The sequence below is a fragment of the Peromyscus eremicus genome, chromosome 18 (assembly GCF_949786415.1).
Source record: "Peromyscus eremicus chromosome 18, PerEre_H2_v1, whole genome shotgun sequence".
Classification (NCBI taxonomy): Eukaryota; Metazoa; Chordata; class Mammalia; order Rodentia; family Cricetidae; genus Peromyscus; species Peromyscus eremicus.
In genome coordinates, this window is record NC_081434.1 from 34,189,525 (window position 1) to 34,209,957 (window position 20,433).

Here is a 20,433-nt window from a genome sequence, read left to right on the forward strand (position 1 = left end):
GGCTATTGTTAGATCTCTCTTGGCAAACCCAGGAGGCAACTAGCCACAGCTACCCTTCTCTGGGACTTGCAAACATCCCTTTAGGCTCTCTTTAGGCCATCTCTGATCTTTGACATCAGCCTTCCTGCCTCTGTTTCTCAGGGTCTTGTTTGCCCAGAGAACAGAAAGCTGGTGGGTACTCTCTCTGTTGTAATCCATCACCTTCTAGGACCCCCTGCCTCTTCTACCAGAAACTGCTCAGCCAACAGAATCAGTAGTAGGGCTGGACTGGCAAAGCATATACCCAGGTACCATCTCTCCAGAATCTTCTCCTTATCTCTCTTCTCCTCCTTTAATCCATCCTCAGTATCATCACTGGCACATGAATTTCACTACATACATCCCTCTACCTTTTAAGTCTCCTCTCTGATGGAGTTAGCACAACTAGCTGGGCCCTCAGACCCCTTGCAGCTCAGTCAGTGACGACACTCAAGCTGTTTCTCCCCTAGATTTTTTAGCCCACAGTTTGCCATATTATAGGGACATTTGAGTTCTGCGTGAGCTCAAAGCACAGATTGTGCAAACTCAAATCCACTTTCGGCTCTTCTGACTTACTAATCTTGAAGATCTGTCACCACTCAATGACAATACTGTTGCTTCTTGGTAGACGCATTTGAAGCCGAACAGCTTGCTTCCTGCTATATTATATTAAATACAGCCTTTAAAAACAAAACCACAAGCCTCCTTTCTGTCAAAACAATGTCAGTTTCACAACAGTTTTTTTTTAAATTTTCTTCAGAGTTGGTGTTTACTGGGAAAAGGAACACTTCAATGTTACGAAGCACAAAAGCTCCTACAGCTAGCTCTCTTGACAGTTTCTTCTTATCGTATAGATTGCATCACAGGAATTTGGCCACTTACTCTTTTTATCCTTTGTGAGAGCCCCTGATAGGAAATAGCATGTTTAGGGTTATATTTATGAAACAGAAGTGGGCAAGTTCGGCACCCACTGACCTACTAGACAACCATGTTGTCTGGGTAGCTTCCTAGGGCTTTCCCAAGATCCGGACAGACCAGATCTCTGTTCTGCTCCCACAATGCTCTACAGTTTCTTTTCCTGTGATCAGCCTCATGCTGTTTTAGCTACTGTCTTGATGTTTATATTCTTTGTTAATCAACAGTTCCATCACCTTACTACTAGGATACTGTGTTGTAGTTTAGGGTGTGGGCCATGGGGCCAGGCTGCTTTAGATTCAAAGCATGGCCATGTGACCTTGGGCAAGTTGCTTACAGCTTTGAGCCGTTGTTCTGTCTTCTGTCAAATGAGCATAATAATGTTGTCCACTCAGAGTTGTGAATCACAGTAGCTGTTCATGTGGAGTCCATGAGATGGTACCTGGCATGTAGGAAACATTTAGCATGTCTTATCTCTTAGTATTCTTTTTTTTCTCATTTATATCTAGTACTCAAATGTAGGAAATATTTTTTGATAAGTGTCAGTCTTTGATGCCATGTAGAAAAATGTTTCTTTCATTCAATAATCCTTCCATGCAGTCATTAAAAATGAGAGCTCCTAAGGAGTATGGCATGTAGCCCTTGCCTGTAAAGAGCTTTCTTATCCAGTTATGATGAAATATTACATAATGAGTAATCAGTGCATTTAATAGAAAAGTATTGCCTATTAATATATGCAAATTTATTAATAGTGAACAATATGCAACTTCCAGATGTTTCTCCTGATAACGGCCTCTTCTTTTTTTTTTTTTTTTTTTTTGGTTTTTCGAGATAGGGTTTCTCTGTGTAGCTTTGCGCCTTTCCTGGGACTCACTTGGTAGTCCAGGCTGGCCTCGAACTCACAGAGATCCGCCTAGCTCTGCCTCCCGAGTGCTGGGATTAAAGGCGTACGCCACCATCGCCCGGCTACGGCCTCTTCTTAAGAACATGGAACAGTCTCTGACTCTCTTGCTTGCTTTTGGGATCCTATTGCTCATACTGAGTCACCTTGCCCAGCCTTAATAGGAGGAGAGGTGCCTAGTCTTACTGCAGCTTGATATGCCATGCTTTGTTGATATCCATGGGAGGCCTGCCTTGTTTTTCTGAATAGAAATGAAGGAGGGGTACATGGGGGGGTGCAAAAGGAAGGTGGGGGAGGGACTAGGAGGAGAGGAGGGAGAGGAAACTGTAGTTGGGATGTAAAACAAACAAACAAATATTAAAAGCAAAGAACATGGAGGTTGTTCCAGAAGCACCATGAAAAGTTGAGAACTGGAGATACTTGGAGACTATTGTTGATTTTAATAATAAGACAAAACATTGGAGATTTATCAAAGCTCAAATTACTGTTGTAGTTCACTTACACATTGGCTATGTGGCTCTTTAAAACCTTCTTGGCTACTAGGAACTATGAAGACTCACAGCATTGCCGTGAGAACAGTCCATTGTCTTAGTCATTGCTCCAAACACTGAAGACGGCATTGTTTTGCCTCTGCCCAACTGTTTTGCTTTTAGGACACACATTGTCCAAGCAGGTGTGTTCCAACACCAAAAAGAAGGACATCACCAAGTGGTTGCCTGCTCTTCACATCTTTGAGATGGCCCTGAAGCTCTGCCAGGTGACAGCAGCAGAGGAGTATGAGGTGGAAGCTGAAATTCTGTTTCAGAAAGGTGAGTTGTACTGGGCGTCAGAACCATGATGAAGTATGTGGAGCCGTGATGTTATTAATAGTCAACTTCTTGACTGTAAAAACCACAGACTTTACAGAGAGATTGGCCATGACAAGACACATCAGTCCTCTCTGTAAGTCTCAGTTGCTGATGAAAGCCTCCCATTAAGTCATATCTAGAAAATAAAGTTACTACTAATCGATGTCCTCATATAAAGTTTAATGTTTGGTTCAAGAAAATGTCCACATTGGCCACTTCACCACAAGTCGTGTGACTGGAGTGGTGACTCAGCAGTTAGAAGAAGCATGTAATGCTCTTGCAGAAGATCTGAGTCTGGTTACCAGCACCCATGTTAGGAGGAGTTACCACCTGTCACTCCAGCTCCACGAGATCCAACAAAGTCTTCTGGCCTTCTGGCCTCTGTGGGTGGCTTCACGCATGCTCACGTATACCCACACAGACACACATATACACATAATTTAAAAATAAAAATTAGGGCTCGAGAGATGACTCAGCAGATCAGATCACTGACTTCTCTTCCAGAGGACCCAGGTTCGATTCCCAGCATGCTTAAGGCTATAACTTCAATTCGAGGGGATCTCATGCCCTCTTGTGGCCTTCTCAGGTACCAGGCATACACATGATATACAGACATACATGCAAGAAAAACTCACCTGTACACATAAAAGAAAATATTACAAACATAAAAATAAATCTTTTAAAAACACATACTTGCCAAATAATACCAATGAAACAAATGTAATTATTAATTAAGAGAGTAAAAATAATTTATTATTAAATGATAATAATAAATTAGTGTTTTATATTATTTCATTACCTAGTTAGACATTTTGGTTAATTTCTATAAGTAAGAGATAACATTAAATTAAAATTGAATAACTGTAGAATACCTGCCTTTAGAACTTACAGACAATGCATTCATATGATTTCATCATGGCCATTTCTGCTGTAAGAAAATCAAAAGTATAATGATTGCTGTCATTTACTGAGCTAGACATGTCACACGAGAGTTAACCTCTCACACACCAGCAGCTATTAAATGAGCACGCCCAGATGGGAGCTCTGTGTCCCTCTCTTGGCTCTTTCCTGCTACACAAACACTATGCATCTTACTCATGGTGACTCTAAGACTTTGCTTTCCTGGAATTTCTGCTGCAGGACAGCTCTCTCAGTTCTTGTGCTTGAAGGATGGCATCCACCATGGTTGCTGAGAGCCAAGTGATGGGTGGGCATTGGCATCATCTCTAAAAAAAAAAAAAAAAAAAAAAAAAAAGCAATTTTTTTAAAGGATTTTTATTTTTCATTAAGTTGTTTATCATCGTCACCATCATCACCATCATCATCATCATCATTTTGGTTTTTCCAAGACAGGGTTTCTATATGTAGCTCTGGCTGTCCTGGAACTCACTCTGTAGACCAGGCTGGCCTCAGACGCCGGGATTCACTTGCTTCTGCCTCTCTGAATGCTGAGATTAAAGGTATGCACCACCACTGCCTGGCTTTTGTTAAGCTTATTTTTAAACTTAAACATTAGGCTGAAGAGATAGCTCAGCCATTAAAGGCTAGGCTCACAACCAATGTGTGTGTGTGTGTGTGTGTGTATGTAACTTAAAAACTTTGCAGTTAATTGACTATATATATATATATATATATATATATATATATATATATATATACACACACACACACACACACAGTGGAATGCTTCTGTATATGAATATAGTATGAGGTGATTAAACCTAGCTAATTCAACTTATGCAAACATATCATTTTATTTTGTGGCATGAGTATTTAAGATCTAATTCCTTAGTAATTTTTAAGTATATAATACACTCTAATTATAATATATGTAATTAAGTATATAATACACTAATTATCATGAGGCTGTACAGTAGATCACAGAACAAATCCATCCCGACTGAACTGTTTTCAGTATCTCCCTGTTTCCCACACTTCAGCAACTGGCACTCCTCTTTCTACTTCATGAATGGAGATTTCTTGGATTTATGAATTAATGTAAGCAACATCGTGCAGTGTTTACCTTTCTGTGCCTAGCTTCTTTTGCTTAGCACAGTGTCCCAGGTTCATATGTGCAAATGGCAGCATTTCTTTCTTCTGATGCTAGATAATATTCTGTGTGTGTGTGTGTGTGTGTGTGTGTGTGTGTGTGTGTGTGTGCACATGTGACATTGAACAAAATCCATTCATCCTCAAAGAGAACTCAGGCTTATTTTGTTTTTGTAGTTATGACTACTGCTGAAGCGAACATAAGGATACAGCTGAGGCCCTCTTTTTATGTTTGTGAAATAGACAAGGGTAAGAGAAAGCAAGATGTTAGAGGTGAGGAATCACAGAGTGGGGGGACAGAGGACAGTAAGCTGTAAGGCCAGTGGTGTTGGGAAGCCAGAGGTGTTTTATTGAAAGCATTCCAGACATCCCTGGGGAAGGAAGCTTCAGTTCTTTTATCCTGAGCTTATCTTTCATCAGAGAGTGACAGACACACTGAGGACAGCAGTCCAGCTTCCAGAGTTGGCAGAATGAAGTATTTGCTCACCCATTATAAATTATAAAAAATGGGAAACCATCTTTATGCATGTTTTTTTTTCTTCCAGGCAGAATAGAGCGTCAAATTCTGATAGAAGAGAAATCTCCAGTTTCACAGATAGAGAGTTTTTTCGAAGCTATTCAAATAAGCCTGAGAAACGATCAGAACTCAGGGTAATGGCGAACGTTTCATTTTTGTAGAACTGCTCCTGTGTGGTCTGAATTCTGTATGGTATACACAGAAGATTCAAGAAAAGGATGAATGAGACCTTGTCATGGCGGGGTGCATGCACTGGGGTTCGTTCAGACAGCAGGTTTAGTGACCTGCATCTCAAGCTTGTTGCTTTTGGCTCTGACCTAAGGCCTCCTTTACAGGAAAAGGTGGGATGCCTCCCAGTTATCATATAACATTCTAGGCTGCAAACTGGTTCTTACCTAGACCCAGGTCTCCTGTCAGTATCAAGACCATGGAGACTTCCTTTAGACCATTGGTTACAACTAGAACAACCTACTATGGTTGTTAAAGAGTTTAGAAGGATTATTTCCATAGTCTCTGTAGCCATCTATACCAGTAGCCTGCTTAATTGTGTACAGAAATGACCTCAATATTGGTGGGAAGCCACTGTTTGCCCAGCACTGACCTGAGACGTCAACTGATACCTTTGATAGAACATATATAGATCTGACCATTACTGTTTTCTGTGGAGTTCTCTGTTGATTTCCACTTTAATTAGCATAGAAGAGTAGACAGAGGCCTGGTTTTCAAGGATGGCTTCTTCTGCTACGCCTTCTTTAGTGACTACTTCCCTGGAATGTTCCAGAAAGGTCTTTGCTAAGCATTGTAGAAGTCGTAGCCTGGGATGTTGCAAGCATAAAATGAGTTAGAATGCTGAGCTTTCTCAAGAGCTTCTCATTTCTGAGGAAGATCCCACTAGCTATGGCCTAAAGATGCATGGGTTAGGAGAAGGACACTTGTCTATTCTTACTGTACACTTCCCCAGACATGGTTGGCGAAAAGTACAAAGGGATTGTACAAGAGAACAGTGAAGCTAAGTTTAATGTCATATCATTGTAGGTTGATAAGAGACTCCTACCTAGAAATTGCCCTGGTGTATTTCCATCTGAAGAGGCCAAGGAAGAAAGTCTCAGCAACACCATCATCATTTAAGGTATCAGCTGCGTTTATAGGAATTAGAAGCCCTTGATCATTTCCAGTAATGCTGTGCTGCTGGAATAACGGGGCATTTCCTCATGTGACTTCTTCAAGTTAACATTAACTCATTACTGTATAGTGACTTATAGTCAGATGCCTCTTTTTTTTTTTGAGGGTGGAGCCTTTAGGTAGAACTCTGGAAACTGATTTCATTTCAGTGTTTGTGCTTGTTAAAATGATGCACACAGAATGCTGATTATGTAACTAGTCAAAGGCTGTGAGTGCTTAGGAATGCTCAGGAGAATATAGGAAATGGACACACAGTATTTTTGAAAGTAATAGGGCCTGTCAGTGTTATTCATAGCTCACAGATGTATCAAGCACCTGCTTTGATAGAGGCAGTCTTCTAGAAGGTGATAAGTCAATGCTGAAATGAGCACAGTCCCTCTTCCCATTGAGCTAATGGAGGGAGACAGACCGTACGGCAGAAGACATGAAAACCAGAAGGGAACGAGGGAGAAAGGGGACGAGAGGGGTCCTTGGTAGTGAAACTTACGATGAGGCAGTTATTTGGGTTGCTGAGATGGTAAATGAAGGAAGGTAGTCTTGTGATGTCAGGATGGTAAGCAAGGGTGGTACTTTGGCATGATATCATGATGATAAATGAAGGTGGCACTTTGCTGTGATGTCATGATGGGAGGTGTTGGATAAGGCAGGAGCCATGCAGACTCACAGGAGATGCACCCCCCACAGCAGTGCTTGAAAACTAAGGTGCAGAAACATCTCCCCAATCTTGCTAAAGGCAGATAATGGCTTGTTACTTAGGGAGTGGGCTTGAGGTTTGGGGTTTCCAACAGACTCCCAGGTTTTGCTGATGTGCACAGGTCCACTGCAGTACCAAGGATCTTGACTGAGGAAGATTCTAACGAAAGAAATAAGCCAGGTTGCTTTGAATGACATGCTTATTGTTGGGTTGTGGTGAATGTTCACATTTTATCCTTACCAAATGATCATTGATTCTGCAAGGAGATCTTTTCAGAAAATGTTGAGATCAAATCTCTTAATCTTTTAAAACTCTTTATTGATTCGTTGTGGGTTTCATACCATGTATCTTGATTCCACTCATCTTTCCGTCCCTTTGAATCTACACTCTGTCCTTTGCAACTTCTTCCCCAAGATATTTTTTTAAGATTTTGTTTGTTTTGAGACAAGGTCTCTCTGTGTAGCCCTAAATGTCCTGAACCTCTCCATGTAGACCAGGCTGTCCTCGAACTCACTGAGATCCACCTGCCTCTGCCTCCCAAATGCTGGGATTAAAGGTGTCCACCACCACAGCTGTCTCAAATCTCTAGTTTTTGGGGGGTCATAAACATGACTTGAAACTTTAGGTAAATATATTTAGTCAATCAAATTATTTATATGCTAGTTGCCTTAGATGGGTATCACCATTTAAAAAATCAAAAAGACTATAAGGTAGGAAAGATTGCTCTGGTGTATGATAAAAATCTTTGTTACTAGGTAGAGAAAAACAAGTGTGTGGTTTCCATAGAGAACAGTGCTGCAAAGTAGTGGAATGCTGTGAATATCATCACTTTCTGGCCCTGGCCAAGAGATGTGCTTGTAATTATTAATGTGAAATAGGATTTGAAGGAAAAAAGTACTATAATTCCATAACATCTATATATCTTGACATAAAAATATTTTAACAAGTTATAAAATTACTAAAGGCACAGAGAATAGCCCAAAACAAATAAAAACCACTCATCCAGGCATATTTTGGCCATTGAAATATAACATTTGAAATTTGTCTTAATAGAAACAACACAAAAAAACTTAAAAAACCAGCAGTTGTGGGGCCACCGAGGTGGGTCAGTGGGTAAAAGCACTTGCCACCAAGCTTGATTCCCATGGTGCACCTTGTAGAAGGAAAGAGCCAACTAGAGCAAGTTGTCCTGTGACTTCCACATGTGCACTGTGGCACACATGTGCCCCCCAAATAAGTAAATAAAATGCAAAACAGAATAAACAATAGTACTGTTCCACTTTTAGCGGTGTGCAAGCAATAAATACAGTCTTAGTTTTGGATCTCAACCTGATATACCAGAGTGACTTCAGAAGCCTTGCTTTTCCACCTCTGACATGGAGATGGCTATACATTCCTTTTAGTGTGGCTAGGAGCGTAATAAAGTATTGAGCATGATATATTCAGTACCATTACCTTTACATAACTTCAATAATCATTTATATTCTTCATTAAGTATTTTATATGTAGTAGATTACCCAAAAATTATTAGTTAAGTCTAATTAACCATTTTTGAGCATCCATCCATCCATCCATCCATCCATCCATCCATCCATTCTCCAAACTTTTTGTTTATTTGTTTGTTTTTTGAGAGAGATGGCTCAGCCGTTAAAGGCTAGGCTCACAGCCAAAAGTATCCAAACATTTTTGAAGGGCTTAATGTGGTACCAGGCATGTTGTTCACTTTCCCTACAGAACCTAGAGTCTTCCAAGGGAAAGATACAGTTGAATGGCACCTTGATAGGATTGTAAACACAATATGCCAAGGTGGAGATGCTGGACAAACTAATTCTCTTTTGTGGGAATACTACAGAAGGCTTCACAGATGAGAGAGTTTAGAATGGGATTTCCCAGGTGTTTAAATGGGGGGAAATAGTTCAAAGAGAAAGATGAGCTGTGACACCTTTTTTCATCTATACATATTCTATACAGTTCTCTTACTGGATGCACGATTTGCAAATATTTCCTCCTAGCTGGTGGCTTGTGGTGTTTAGAGACACAGAAGTTTTTAATTTTATGAAGTTCCAGGATGAGTTCTTTCTGTTTTAGACATTGTGTTTTGAGTGGCGTGCTAAGATCTTTAGAACCCATTGGTCTTTGAGTGTACCTTTATGGACATTTCACCCTCTGTTGCTACAGCTTGTGGTAAGGAAGGTCTCAGGATTCAGAGCGCATGTCTTCCAACACCATGATTCATCTTCAAAATTCTTTTAGTACTTGGAGACCTCCACATCTTCACATACATTTTCCAATCTGTGTCCCAATTTACAAAAAGAAAGCTGAATTGGATTTTTTGAGGAATTCTGTTGAAGCTACAGGACAATCTGTTGACAGTTTGTCCTAGCAATATTAAGACTTCAGGGACATAAATTCTAGAATTTCTTTATAGAAATATAATTGATTTGTACATATTGTTGAATTTTATATCCCATGCCTTCACTGACCATGTTTGTTGATTTTCATAGTGTGCATGTGTGTGTGTGTCCTAGGATTGTCTATGTATAGGATCACATCTCTTACAAAGAAATATGCTTTTATGACTTCATTTCCAGTCATTTCCTGGGTTTCTCTATTGCTTCTCTGGTCACATGGGCTGTGTAATGTTGATACCTCCTCATCTTAAAAAGGAAACCCATCATGTTCTTTTTTTTTTTTTTTTTTTTTTTTGATTTTTCAAGACAGGGTTTCTCTGTGTAGCTTTGCGCCTTTCCTGGAACTCACTTGGTAGCCCAGGCTGGCCTCGAACTCACAGAGATCCGCCTGGCTCTGCCTCCTGAGTGCTGGGATTAAAGGCGTGCGCCACCACCGCCCGGCTCATTATGTTCTTTCTCCAGTCCATTTTTAAAAGCCAATGTCCAGCCTCCTCTAATGATTCCTCTCAATTAAAAGTGGCTACTTTTCCCAGAGTCTGTGTCACTAATTGCTTCCCCTCACTCTGGATTCTACAATTCATGGCTGTCAGTCTTGCTTCCAGACTTAGGTAAACTGCTCAGGCTTAGTAGGTCTTCATTGCTTCGCTAGAGCTCACATGGTTCCCCATAGGGCCTTATCTCAGGCAGAGCTGTAGACTTTAGGTACCCACAGGGATGTCTCTCCTGGTGTCCTTTTCTCCAAACCTGTCACTGGTGTTGGCTGGCCACATCAGGCCATTGTACCCAGTGGCTCAGCATCCCTAGGATCCAGGACCTCACTCCTTCCCCATGAGTCTTCTAGACAGAAGCAAATCAGTGATATGCTTCATGTTACTATAGGTCCAATTCTTCAGTTTTCTTGAAGAATAAAGAAATAGTCAAAATATACATAGCAAACATATTAAAACTTAAGCGTCTAATTACTTAATTTTTTTTTGACACAGGGTTTCTCTGTATAGCCCTGGCTGCCCTGGAACTCACTCTGTAGACCAGGCTGGCCTTGAACTCAGAGATCTACCTGTCTCTGTCTCCACAGGGATTAAGGGCCTGTGCTGCCATGCCTGGTCTAATTATTTAAATGTTTAAAAACTGACTTAAAATTTATTTACTTCAGTTATCATTAAAAGTATAAGTTACTGTATTTGTTTTTGTAGTATTAAACTTCTTGTGTTTAAAAATTGAATGCATATGAGTGTATATGTGAATGTGTGTATTTATGTATATAAAAACTGTCCCTTGAGGTTTCTATTCTACTATTCTATGGAGTTATGAAATACCTTTAGCATTTTTCATAATAGTAACCTAATATCAAAATCCATTGAGTCACTCAGGAGGCTGAGGCCAGAGAATCTTGACTTAGGGGCCTGCAGGGATTTGAGACCCAAGTCAAAACAACAGAAAAACCGAACAAATTTGAATATCCTCATTCCTGGTCTCTTTGCCCACAATATATTTAGTGTAAATAACCTCTATTAAAATGGAATTTGATATCAGTTAAAAAGATACTTTTATTAACTTATTACATAAATCATGTAAACTCATTATAGAAAAATTAGGGAAAAGTAATCATTCTGAAGTCTTGGTATAATTTCTGCTTATATATACAGTAATGTATGTGTACTTTTAAAAAGTAGGATCATACTTACATACAATTTTTTAACCTATAGTTTTCTTTTTTATATATTTTAAATATTTTTTTCATGGTAATAATACACTATACTTCTTGATGGCTGCATATTATTCTACTAATATGTCATCTGGAGAAGATGAGGTTTGTCAAGAAACATTGAGATATCTTTATCCTAAAGTGCTTTCTATTTACTATTTTAGCCTCTTCCCAAAAGGCACAGTTTTATTAAAGAACCAATAGCAAATCGATTTGAGATTTACAGCTCACTGGCCTGGATTGCAATACGAGCTGCTGCACAGGTTAGTGTGTGGATGTTGACTTTCCCAATGTCTTCCCTGTGTCCCCCATTGTTGACTTTCCCAATGTCTTCCCTGTGTCCCCCATTGTTGACTCTCCCGATGTCTTCCCTGTGTCCCCCATTGTTGACTCTCCCGATGTCTTCTCTGTGTCCTCCACTGTTGACTCTCCCCATGTCTTCCATGTGTCCCCCACTGTTGACTCTCCCGATGTCTTCCCTGTGTCCTCCACTGTTGACTCTCCCGATGTCTTCCCTGTGTCCCCCATTGTTGACTTTCCCAATGTCTTCCCTGTGTCCCCCATTGTTGACTTTCCCAATGTCTTCCCTGTGTCCCCCATTGTTGACTCTCCCAATGTCTTCCCTGTGTCCTCCACTGTTGACTCTCCCGATGTCTTCCCTGTGTCCCCCATTGTTGACTCTCCCGATGTCTTCCCTGTGTCCTCCATTGTTGACTCTCCCAAATGTCTTGCCTGTGTCCTCCATTGTTGACTCTCCCAGTGTCTTCCCTGTGTCCTCAATCTAGCCATGGATCTGCTTGAGAGAAAGGAGGAGTTACACTTGGGAAGGGATTTCTATCTGCCATGTCTGTTGGGAAACTTTACAAATAGTCTCTACACCTGTGTAACATTCATAATCTCTAGTAACCAGACACAACTGTTTCCATTTTCCCTTAATGAAATGTTGGATATACATGTGTACCTGTCTGACATTTTGGCAAATGCATATCATAGCTGAGTGATGTAACTTATTTAAAGTGACTTATGCATTAATTAAATTGTCAAAGCTAACCAATTAATTGGCTTGACTGTGTTGTATATTCCACATGTCAGGGATCACATGCTATTTTTTTCACATGGTGATTTTTTTTCTTCAATGTATATCAAATATTATTTTATGGATTCATGTCTTCATGTTTATTGTCTCAGTCTGTATTGTGCTGCTGCAACAGAACAGCACACACTGGGTAATTCATGTTAAACATGGATCTACTGACTCGCAGTGCTTGAGACTGGTAGGTTCAAGATCAAGGGCTAGCAACTGGTCTTGGCCTGGCAGAAGGTGGAAGGGCAGGAGCGGAAATCAAATGGGAAGACAGCTTCTCCTGTAAGAAGGAACTTATTCTATGACTACTCTCTCAACCAATGCTTCAGGGCCTAATCATCTCTTTAAAAAGCTCTCCCTCCCCCTCATGCCACAGTGGGGATCAGACTCCCAGCACATCAACTTAGAGAGGCACAGTCAAGCCATTGCCTGTATAACACAGAATATATGAATTCTAATGTGTCATTCCAGGTCAGTGAAGCCGTGCTGGCCATCAACCTCCTGATTGGAAAAAAGAATGCCAGAACCGACAAAGTGAATCACATGGCGTTGCTGAACATCCCAGAGTTTGCCACTGTGGATCTTTTTTCTTCATATGCAGATTATCTACTTGGTATGTTTGAATGTCTACAGAACTTACCAGAATCTTCTCTGTGTAACATGCAACCAACTTTTGAAGACTTTATTATTGTAATTTGTTGGCCTTTTGCTTTGAGGAGATGATGGTTTGGGGAGCCTCCAGGATCCCAGGGCCAGTTGCCAAAACAGGGTGTGCCAGTTCACTACCTGAATGTACATGTTACTCAGCTGGCTGTGCATGTCAAGACTCTGGGAATGATATGATCTTCTATTGTCTGTCTTAGCATATATGCATGTCAGATGGTAACTTTTTGTTTGAGGGAGTGTCTGTGATCCTACAGCCTAAAACATTCACCGACTCACACTCCCCTAGGGCTCTTTAGTCTTACTAATATTTTACATTTGTGTTTCTGCTTGAGTGCATGTATTTAAGTGTGTCATCCATTCATTAAGTTACCATCGGCTTCCTGAGAGCAGGATCTGCACTATGTTATTTCATCTACAAAAGAGCACACGATCACTTGCACATGCCAGGCATTCAATCTATTAAATGAACTGATGAATGCCAGGTGAATAGAGTTTAAACTTTACTACTGTTTTTTTATGACTTTTACGTACCTATGGTGGACTCAACATATGAATTCACTTAACATTCATTTTTGCATTTGTTCACCCACTGGTCAAAAATATTTATTGAATATTTCTCATATACTGAGCACCAAAAACAGGTACCAAGGGGTAAGGAGGTGCCAAATATTTCAGGAAGACTGATGCCTCTGTTTTGATGTTGTTTGTTGTTTTTTTTGGTGTGAGTGAAACACAGAGGCAAAAGAGATGAAGATCTTCCCTTTAATCGAACCAGGTGGTAGTGGCCCCCTCACAGCCTCAGGGATCAGCTTTCTCTGCTGAAGGGTCTCCCTTCAGTGATGCTCTCGAATCTCCCATCACTGTCTTTCCAAGCTTCTTCCTTATAGATGATTCAGTGACCAAGACTATTGCCAGCATAACAATGTTTTGTGGGAGGTCAAATGTTGATTGGATAGCTTTCTTATACTGAAACTTTATTATTCTCATGCCTAGTAGAATTTTGCTATCTTGGGCTGTGGGTTATTACCCACACCTCTATCTGGGTTCTCTCTTCTCCTAGGCCCTTACAGATGAGGTCACTAGAGACAATGCCTCTGGCCTTGCACAGAACAGTCTAATAACGTGGAACTGGCCACATTTCTCTTGCTTCCAGCATGGTTACCTCTTCTTCCATCAGATCCTCATGAATTCTGGATGACATGTCTACTTTATTCTTCTCCTTTCTTTGTGGTCTTCACTTTTAGGGATAACATATAAGGATCATCTAAGATGATCAACTAAGAACATCTTTATTTTTCTCCTGTGCTCTGCCTCAGGCAGCAGATGGGGCTCAGACATGCTCCATGAGCAGCTGCTATGTGCTCTAGCCTGCAGAGCTCATGGCTACCCAAAGCATGTTCCATTCACAGCAGATAGCAGGGCATGCAGAGGCCCAAAAAAGGTTTCCTAGTGAGATCTGAGCTTGCTTTACCCAGAAGGGCTGCATTAGAAGATTGCTTGACAATGCACATGGTTACTAGGTGATTAAAAGTGTCTACACTTGACTGAGCTCGGGGGAGGTCTTTAGAAGAGACAGAAGGAGCCAGTGGATAATGATCCAGACCCTCCTGAGGCTATCCTGTGTTTCTATCTGTTTCTCTCTCTTCTATCCTTCTACCTCTGTATTTCTACCTCAATATCTTATCCCTCTCTCCTCAAAAGTTCCCTGTCATAAAAATGTGGGAGCTGGTCTCCCACTGGGGCAAGAGCCAGAGGTCAGATCACACAGGCTTACAGAAGGCCTCTCTTACCATCCCACCCTACTGCTCATAGCAGTGTTCAGTATGAGTAGGGTAGGGACATGTGCTCTGCCTGTAGAAGGGGTGAGATGTCTGTGAATGTCATTGGATAATAATCTACACTATCTCACCAAGTGCAGAACCATGCATACCAGCACAGAAAGACAGGAAGAGTTGTTGTCAGGACCAACTAATGATGTCAGCCATGGATACACAATGGAGGATGGTATTCTCTAAACCAATTGAAATCAGTCAGTCTAGTTGAGTCATTTTTGTCTTAGCTTCATTGTTTGTTGTTGTTGTTCTATGTGGACAGCCTTCCTAGCACACATTCTAGTTTCCTTAGTTTCTGTTTTAGACCATTAACACTTCTTTATTATTTTAACTATGAAATTGCTCGGTTGGAAAGTATAATCTGTTTTCATTTTACCTTGCATAAAGAATATTAATCTTGCCCTCCAGTCTTTTCCTGGCAGGCTGATAATTAATGCATGTTGGTGACTTCACTCATTTCTGTATTTGGGTTGGAAGGAAGTTCTGAATTCCCACCTGATTTCCACAAATACACAGATGGCCATGAAGTTCATATTAAAATGACTTGCTAAAGGGAAAAATCTCTCAACAACAACAAATAAAACTTGTTTGATTTCCTACTCATTAGCATAAATTAGCATCCAGAAGAAAACCTCAGTAATCTAGCTTTAAACAATATTAGTATTCATCTACACACGAGGTAATGAACGGTATTCATCGTTTTGTGTGCAGAGAGCAGTACTAGATATTTCTTTGCCTCTCTCCCTTCCTTCCCACTCCTTTGCTGTGCTATTGGTGGAATCCAGAGTCTTGAGCTTGCTAAGTATCTACTTCAGCACTGAGCTACACCCCAAGTCCTGCACCAGATGCTTATGTTCATCAGAGGGGAGTCATGGAACAAACACACCCAGGAAGCAGTAGAGCCTCTAGTCGTGGGCAGTAGAACAGGCATACACATTGAAATATACAAATCTGTCTTTTAGAAAACCATACTAATAAAAGTAAGATTAGCCGGGCGGTGGTGGCGCACGCCTTTAATCCCAGCACTCGGGAGGCAGAGCCAGGCGGATCTCTGTGAGTTCGAGGCCAGCCTGGACTACCAAGTGAGTCCCAGGAAAGGCGCAAAGCTACACAGAGAAACCCTGTCTCGGAAAACCAAAAAAAAAAAAAAAAAAAAAAAAAAAGTAAGATTAATATACCAGAAGCTAAATAGATGTCTTTTGTGGAAAGTTGGGAACAATCAGGATGGTACAAGAGTTCACTGGGAGCATTCTTTTCTCCTGGGAATAGTGTATTATAGGACAGACACAAATTAGTACCAGATGGAATGGGAATCAGATGTTCTTGACAAAGCAATTCAAGACCTGAACTGTAGTGCCAGAACAGCCACCTGTGGAAGTTGGACTCCAGAGTTCCTTGCCAGGACCTGAGAGCAATTATAGGCATTCATAGGACATTGAAAAGTCCCAGAAGAATGCTTGGTCCCATTTGTTGAACATTCTGCACATTGTCTTGTAGACCCTAAAATGATGGCGCTGGCAATGTGGGACCATGTTTAGATTCAGCATGAGAACATTTATTAGATGCTAACTTTGTAGTTATGTTCAAATATACACAATCTTCTAGTCTTGATTTTTCTTGTGGCCTTAATATTAATTCAGCAGGGATAAAAAATATTAAATTCTGTAAGACACTTTAAATTAAAAGTACCATTTCGGATTAGTGGTCCCAGATGCAGCCTCTTCCAGCTAAATGCACATGAGATACAGAAAGCTTCAAATGCAGACCATGTTGATGAACTCCCTGTCAAGACTACAGAGACCTGTGGAGCAGAGCTGTTGGTGCTCAGTATATGCCTTGTCCCCTGAAACACAGCTGATCTTCCTGCCTGAAGGAATGGGTCTTGTCCTTCCCTTTCTCACTTGGTCTTTGTTCAGAGATGAACTCAACACCAACTAAACACAGGGACTATATTTCTCTACAACTATCTCATTCTCTTATTCCTCCATGGCACAATTAGTAGCAGGAAGATGGAGTGATGCATTTTGTACTCAAGTCCCAGACAGTTACATCATTTACCTATGGGACAGACAGAGATTCACTTGTGCTAGAATAGTGAAGGGATGTGTGTGTGTGTGTGTGTGTGTGTGTGTGTGTGTGTATGTGTGTCCATCAATGTACTATATCACTAGAAATAGTTACTGAGGCATGATGAGAACCAATTGCAGTACAGCAGAGCCGTCCTGGTCCAGTGTCTATGTAAGCCCAGAACTTCCACTGGAGAGATACTTCACTGATCAGTTAAATTTGAGAAGGGCACTGGATAGATGTCTTGGTAGTTAAAGAGATTGCTTTACAAGTGTGAGGCCCAGTGGGTGTGGGTCCCCAATACCCACATAAACACTGGGTGCCTGTGGTGACCCACTTATAATCCCAGCACTTTGGAAGTCCATATGGGATCTTCAGGTAAAGCCAGCTAGATAGACTAGCCAAATCAGCAAGCTCCGAGTTCAAGAAGAAACTCTGGCTCAGTAAATAAAATGGCTATTGACTAAAGAAGATATCCAACACCAACCTTTGTCTTCCACATACAGGTACACAGGCGTGCATCTGTGAACATCCACATATGCATGCTCACCATACATACATACATACACATGCAAAAAAAAAAGATAAGAAGAGACAGTGCCGGGGTACTGTGAGCATGATCAGTTTTTAGGTAATAAGTATTATACTAAGAATAGTCACAATGCAAAACAAGAAGCGAGATGATACGTGGGAGATAGCAGTGGGAGGCCATCTTCTGGAAGATGGACAGGAAGAGGTGCCTGTCAGAGACCCAGAGAAAACAGAGTTACATACCCCTAGTAGGGCCCTCACAGCCAGGGACTAACAACAGCAGAGAGCCCAAAGGCTGGACCACTAGCTGATAACAACAGGTTCCATATCCTGTAGGAGAAATCCAGGGAGAGCATCAGCAATGCACATCTTTACAAAGGAGACAGGATGCTGAGGTAATGGAATCTAGCCACCTTCCTCTACTAGTTCAGTCCCTCATTGTGGGAGCCCGTTCTTGGGTTCCTCGTGGCTTTACCCAGCAGGTCCGCATAGAGGATGATTAGGACCACGGGCCTGAGTGCAGGTGTCTGAGATGGTCTGCACTTGGCTGTGCTGGGGGAGGAGGTCTTTTGCTCCACCCCTTGGCGTCTCTATAAAAACCCTGGGGCAGAGACAGTCGGGCCCGTTGGAAAAGGTTCCAGGCCCTCTCGAGGCTATCCTTTATTTTCTATCTGTTTATCTCCGCGATATTCTCCACAATAAATCCTTCTATCTAATATTTCCTGCTGCTCGCACTCAAGAAAACTCTGGGGAACTGTGGGGGTGGTTGGGTAAACGCCCCACACCTCATCTACCCAGCCCGGGTGGTGGTGTTAAGCATCATGTTGGAGTGAGAAGACACTCCACAGGATTTAACACAGAGCTGCTGTTTAGTTTAGAGTCAGTCTATCGAAGGGATTTAACTGATTTGAAAGCTCCTCCTGCCCGTTCTAACTCAAGCATAGAGCAGTTCTGCAAAGAAGTGAACAGAATTTGTTTGAGTTCATGGCTGAGCTTGACAGCAGAAAAACCCAGCCATGTTCTCAAGGTAAAATGGAGTTTTTTTGTTTGTTTTGTTTTTTCAGCAGGGGTAGCCAGAGGCTCTTGATGGGGCAGGGCTAGAATCCGGCCTTATTGTTGGGGCTCAGACTTTGCTGCCTGCTCAGGGATGTGGGTAGAAGAGCCCCACGGGGAGGGAAAATGGAACCTAGCCAATAGCATGGAGTTAGGGTTTATCATAGGTTGGTCCTTGAGTTGGGGGTCTAAAAATATTCTGCCCACTGGTCAGAGCAGAAGCAGTGCTGAAATAGATCCACTTGGGAGGAGTCCGAAACTCACTCTGGTTATAACAAGAGTTATAACCAGGTTAGATCTCACACCAAGTAAATGGTGCAGGGAACTTAGCACGGGCTGTCTCAGAGGAAGACAGGAACCTCTGGCTGGGGCTCATAGCGACAGTTGCGAAGGGATGCTCCTCAGGGCAGGGCGCGAGGGACTCTTCCACTCCCTTCCCTAGTCCTCCTGAAGGTGCTTTTAGCATAACTCCATCTTAATAATTGTTTCTAACATCCGTAGATCAGAAAGAGAAAAAACTGTCACCTTTTAGTCAGAAAAAGATTTTGTACATTGAACTAAAATTGATCTGGTCTTAATTTCCCTTTGTGACACTAAATATCACAACTTTAGTCATATATCTAAATAAAAGGAGACTAGTCATAATCTAAATAACTTAAATTTATTACTGTAAAAATTATATTGGATTTTATAAAACCATTTTACAGTATGTATATAATAGATTAGGAAACAAAAATAGTAAATAAATGTTAAGATTGAGAGAGAGAGAGAGCTTACTATTAGTCAAATTAATATTTTAGGAAAAGTAATTATAAAAGTATTTCTCACAAGTGGTAAATATCAACAGAAATGTAACTATTGACAGTGAAAAATTAAATTGTTACAGATCTGTTTTTATTCTACTCCAAGAGAATAAATTTCATAGCTCTATAAAATTTATAACTGTCTGGAAAAAATATAATTTGCTCAAATTTTTTATAAAGGCAAAAAAATTAGATCTATCACTATGGAGGTAATAAAGCTATGCTAGAAATTAAAACTGGAAGTTAAAGTTTATTAATTTAAGGAGATCATTAATAAATCTACCACGAGTTAGCAGAAATAACCTATTACAAATTCATCTAATATCTGGTTTTCTAAAAATGAGTTGAACTCTCCGACCTTCTGATGTCAATCTGCAGCAACATAATATTTTCACTGAAGTAAGTAAAGAAAATCTCGCCTCACAGAGATATACAGTTAGGAAATGCCAAGTATTTAAAGAGCCTATTCAAATCATTATATTCTTTGTATGCAAAGCAGTGCTGGGGGTGGTGGTGTTTTGCAGGGAAGGGTCGTTAACTGTGGGGTGTTCTCTGAAACCACATCACTTTTCATTTTCTGCTATAATGCATTAAAGTGTATCGGTCCACCTTGCCGTCTGTGTGGACCTCTAGCTCATATGGGATTTGTAACACCATATGTTATCTCATAGATCTCGCTCCTTGGTCTCCCACGAGCTCCCTAGTCCTTGCTTTCTCTGTTGACAGAATTGAGAGAATATGTGGAACATAGTGAGGAAGGTAGGTAGAGTTTACCTCAAGATAAAGTGGGACACTCCAAGGCAGTGGTTCTTCCTAATCCTGTGACCCTTTGACACAGTTCCTCATGTTGTGGTGACCCCCAAGCATAATATTATTTTCTTGTTCCTTTATTACTGTAATCTTGCTACTGTTCTGAATCATAATGAAACATCTGTGTTTTCTGATGCTCTTGGTGACCCCTATGAAAGGGTTGTTCAACTCCCAAAGGGTCGTGACCCATGGGTTGAGAAACACTGCCCTATGAGGAGAGGAGGTGGTGGCTGAAGGGATCACTGTGGAGGAACAGTCTCAAGAGGTGGAGTGGACAGTGGCCAAACTGTGTCAGCCTACAGTTTGAGGCAGGATTTATCTGTTTCTAAAGCGTCCAGAGTGGAGAG

At 41.1% G+C, this 20,433-nt stretch overlaps 1 protein-coding gene across 1 annotated transcript in view; it reads left to right on the top strand.

Annotated features, from left to right (window-relative positions):
• The window catches only part of Cfap54 (cilia and flagella associated protein 54), a 299,598-nt gene that overhangs the window by 211,604 nt on the left and 67,561 nt on the right, over window positions 1–20,433 (top strand). The window contains exons 57-61 of the mRNA XM_059245690.1: window positions 2,488–2,643; window positions 5,277–5,382; window positions 6,284–6,377; window positions 11,405–11,503; window positions 12,796–12,937. Coding sequence (XP_059101673.1) covers window positions 2,488–2,643; window positions 5,277–5,382; window positions 6,284–6,377; window positions 11,405–11,503; window positions 12,796–12,937 — 597 coding nt within the window. The remainder of the gene's footprint in view (window positions 1–2,487; window positions 2,644–5,276; window positions 5,383–6,283; window positions 6,378–11,404; window positions 11,504–12,795; window positions 12,938–20,433) is intronic.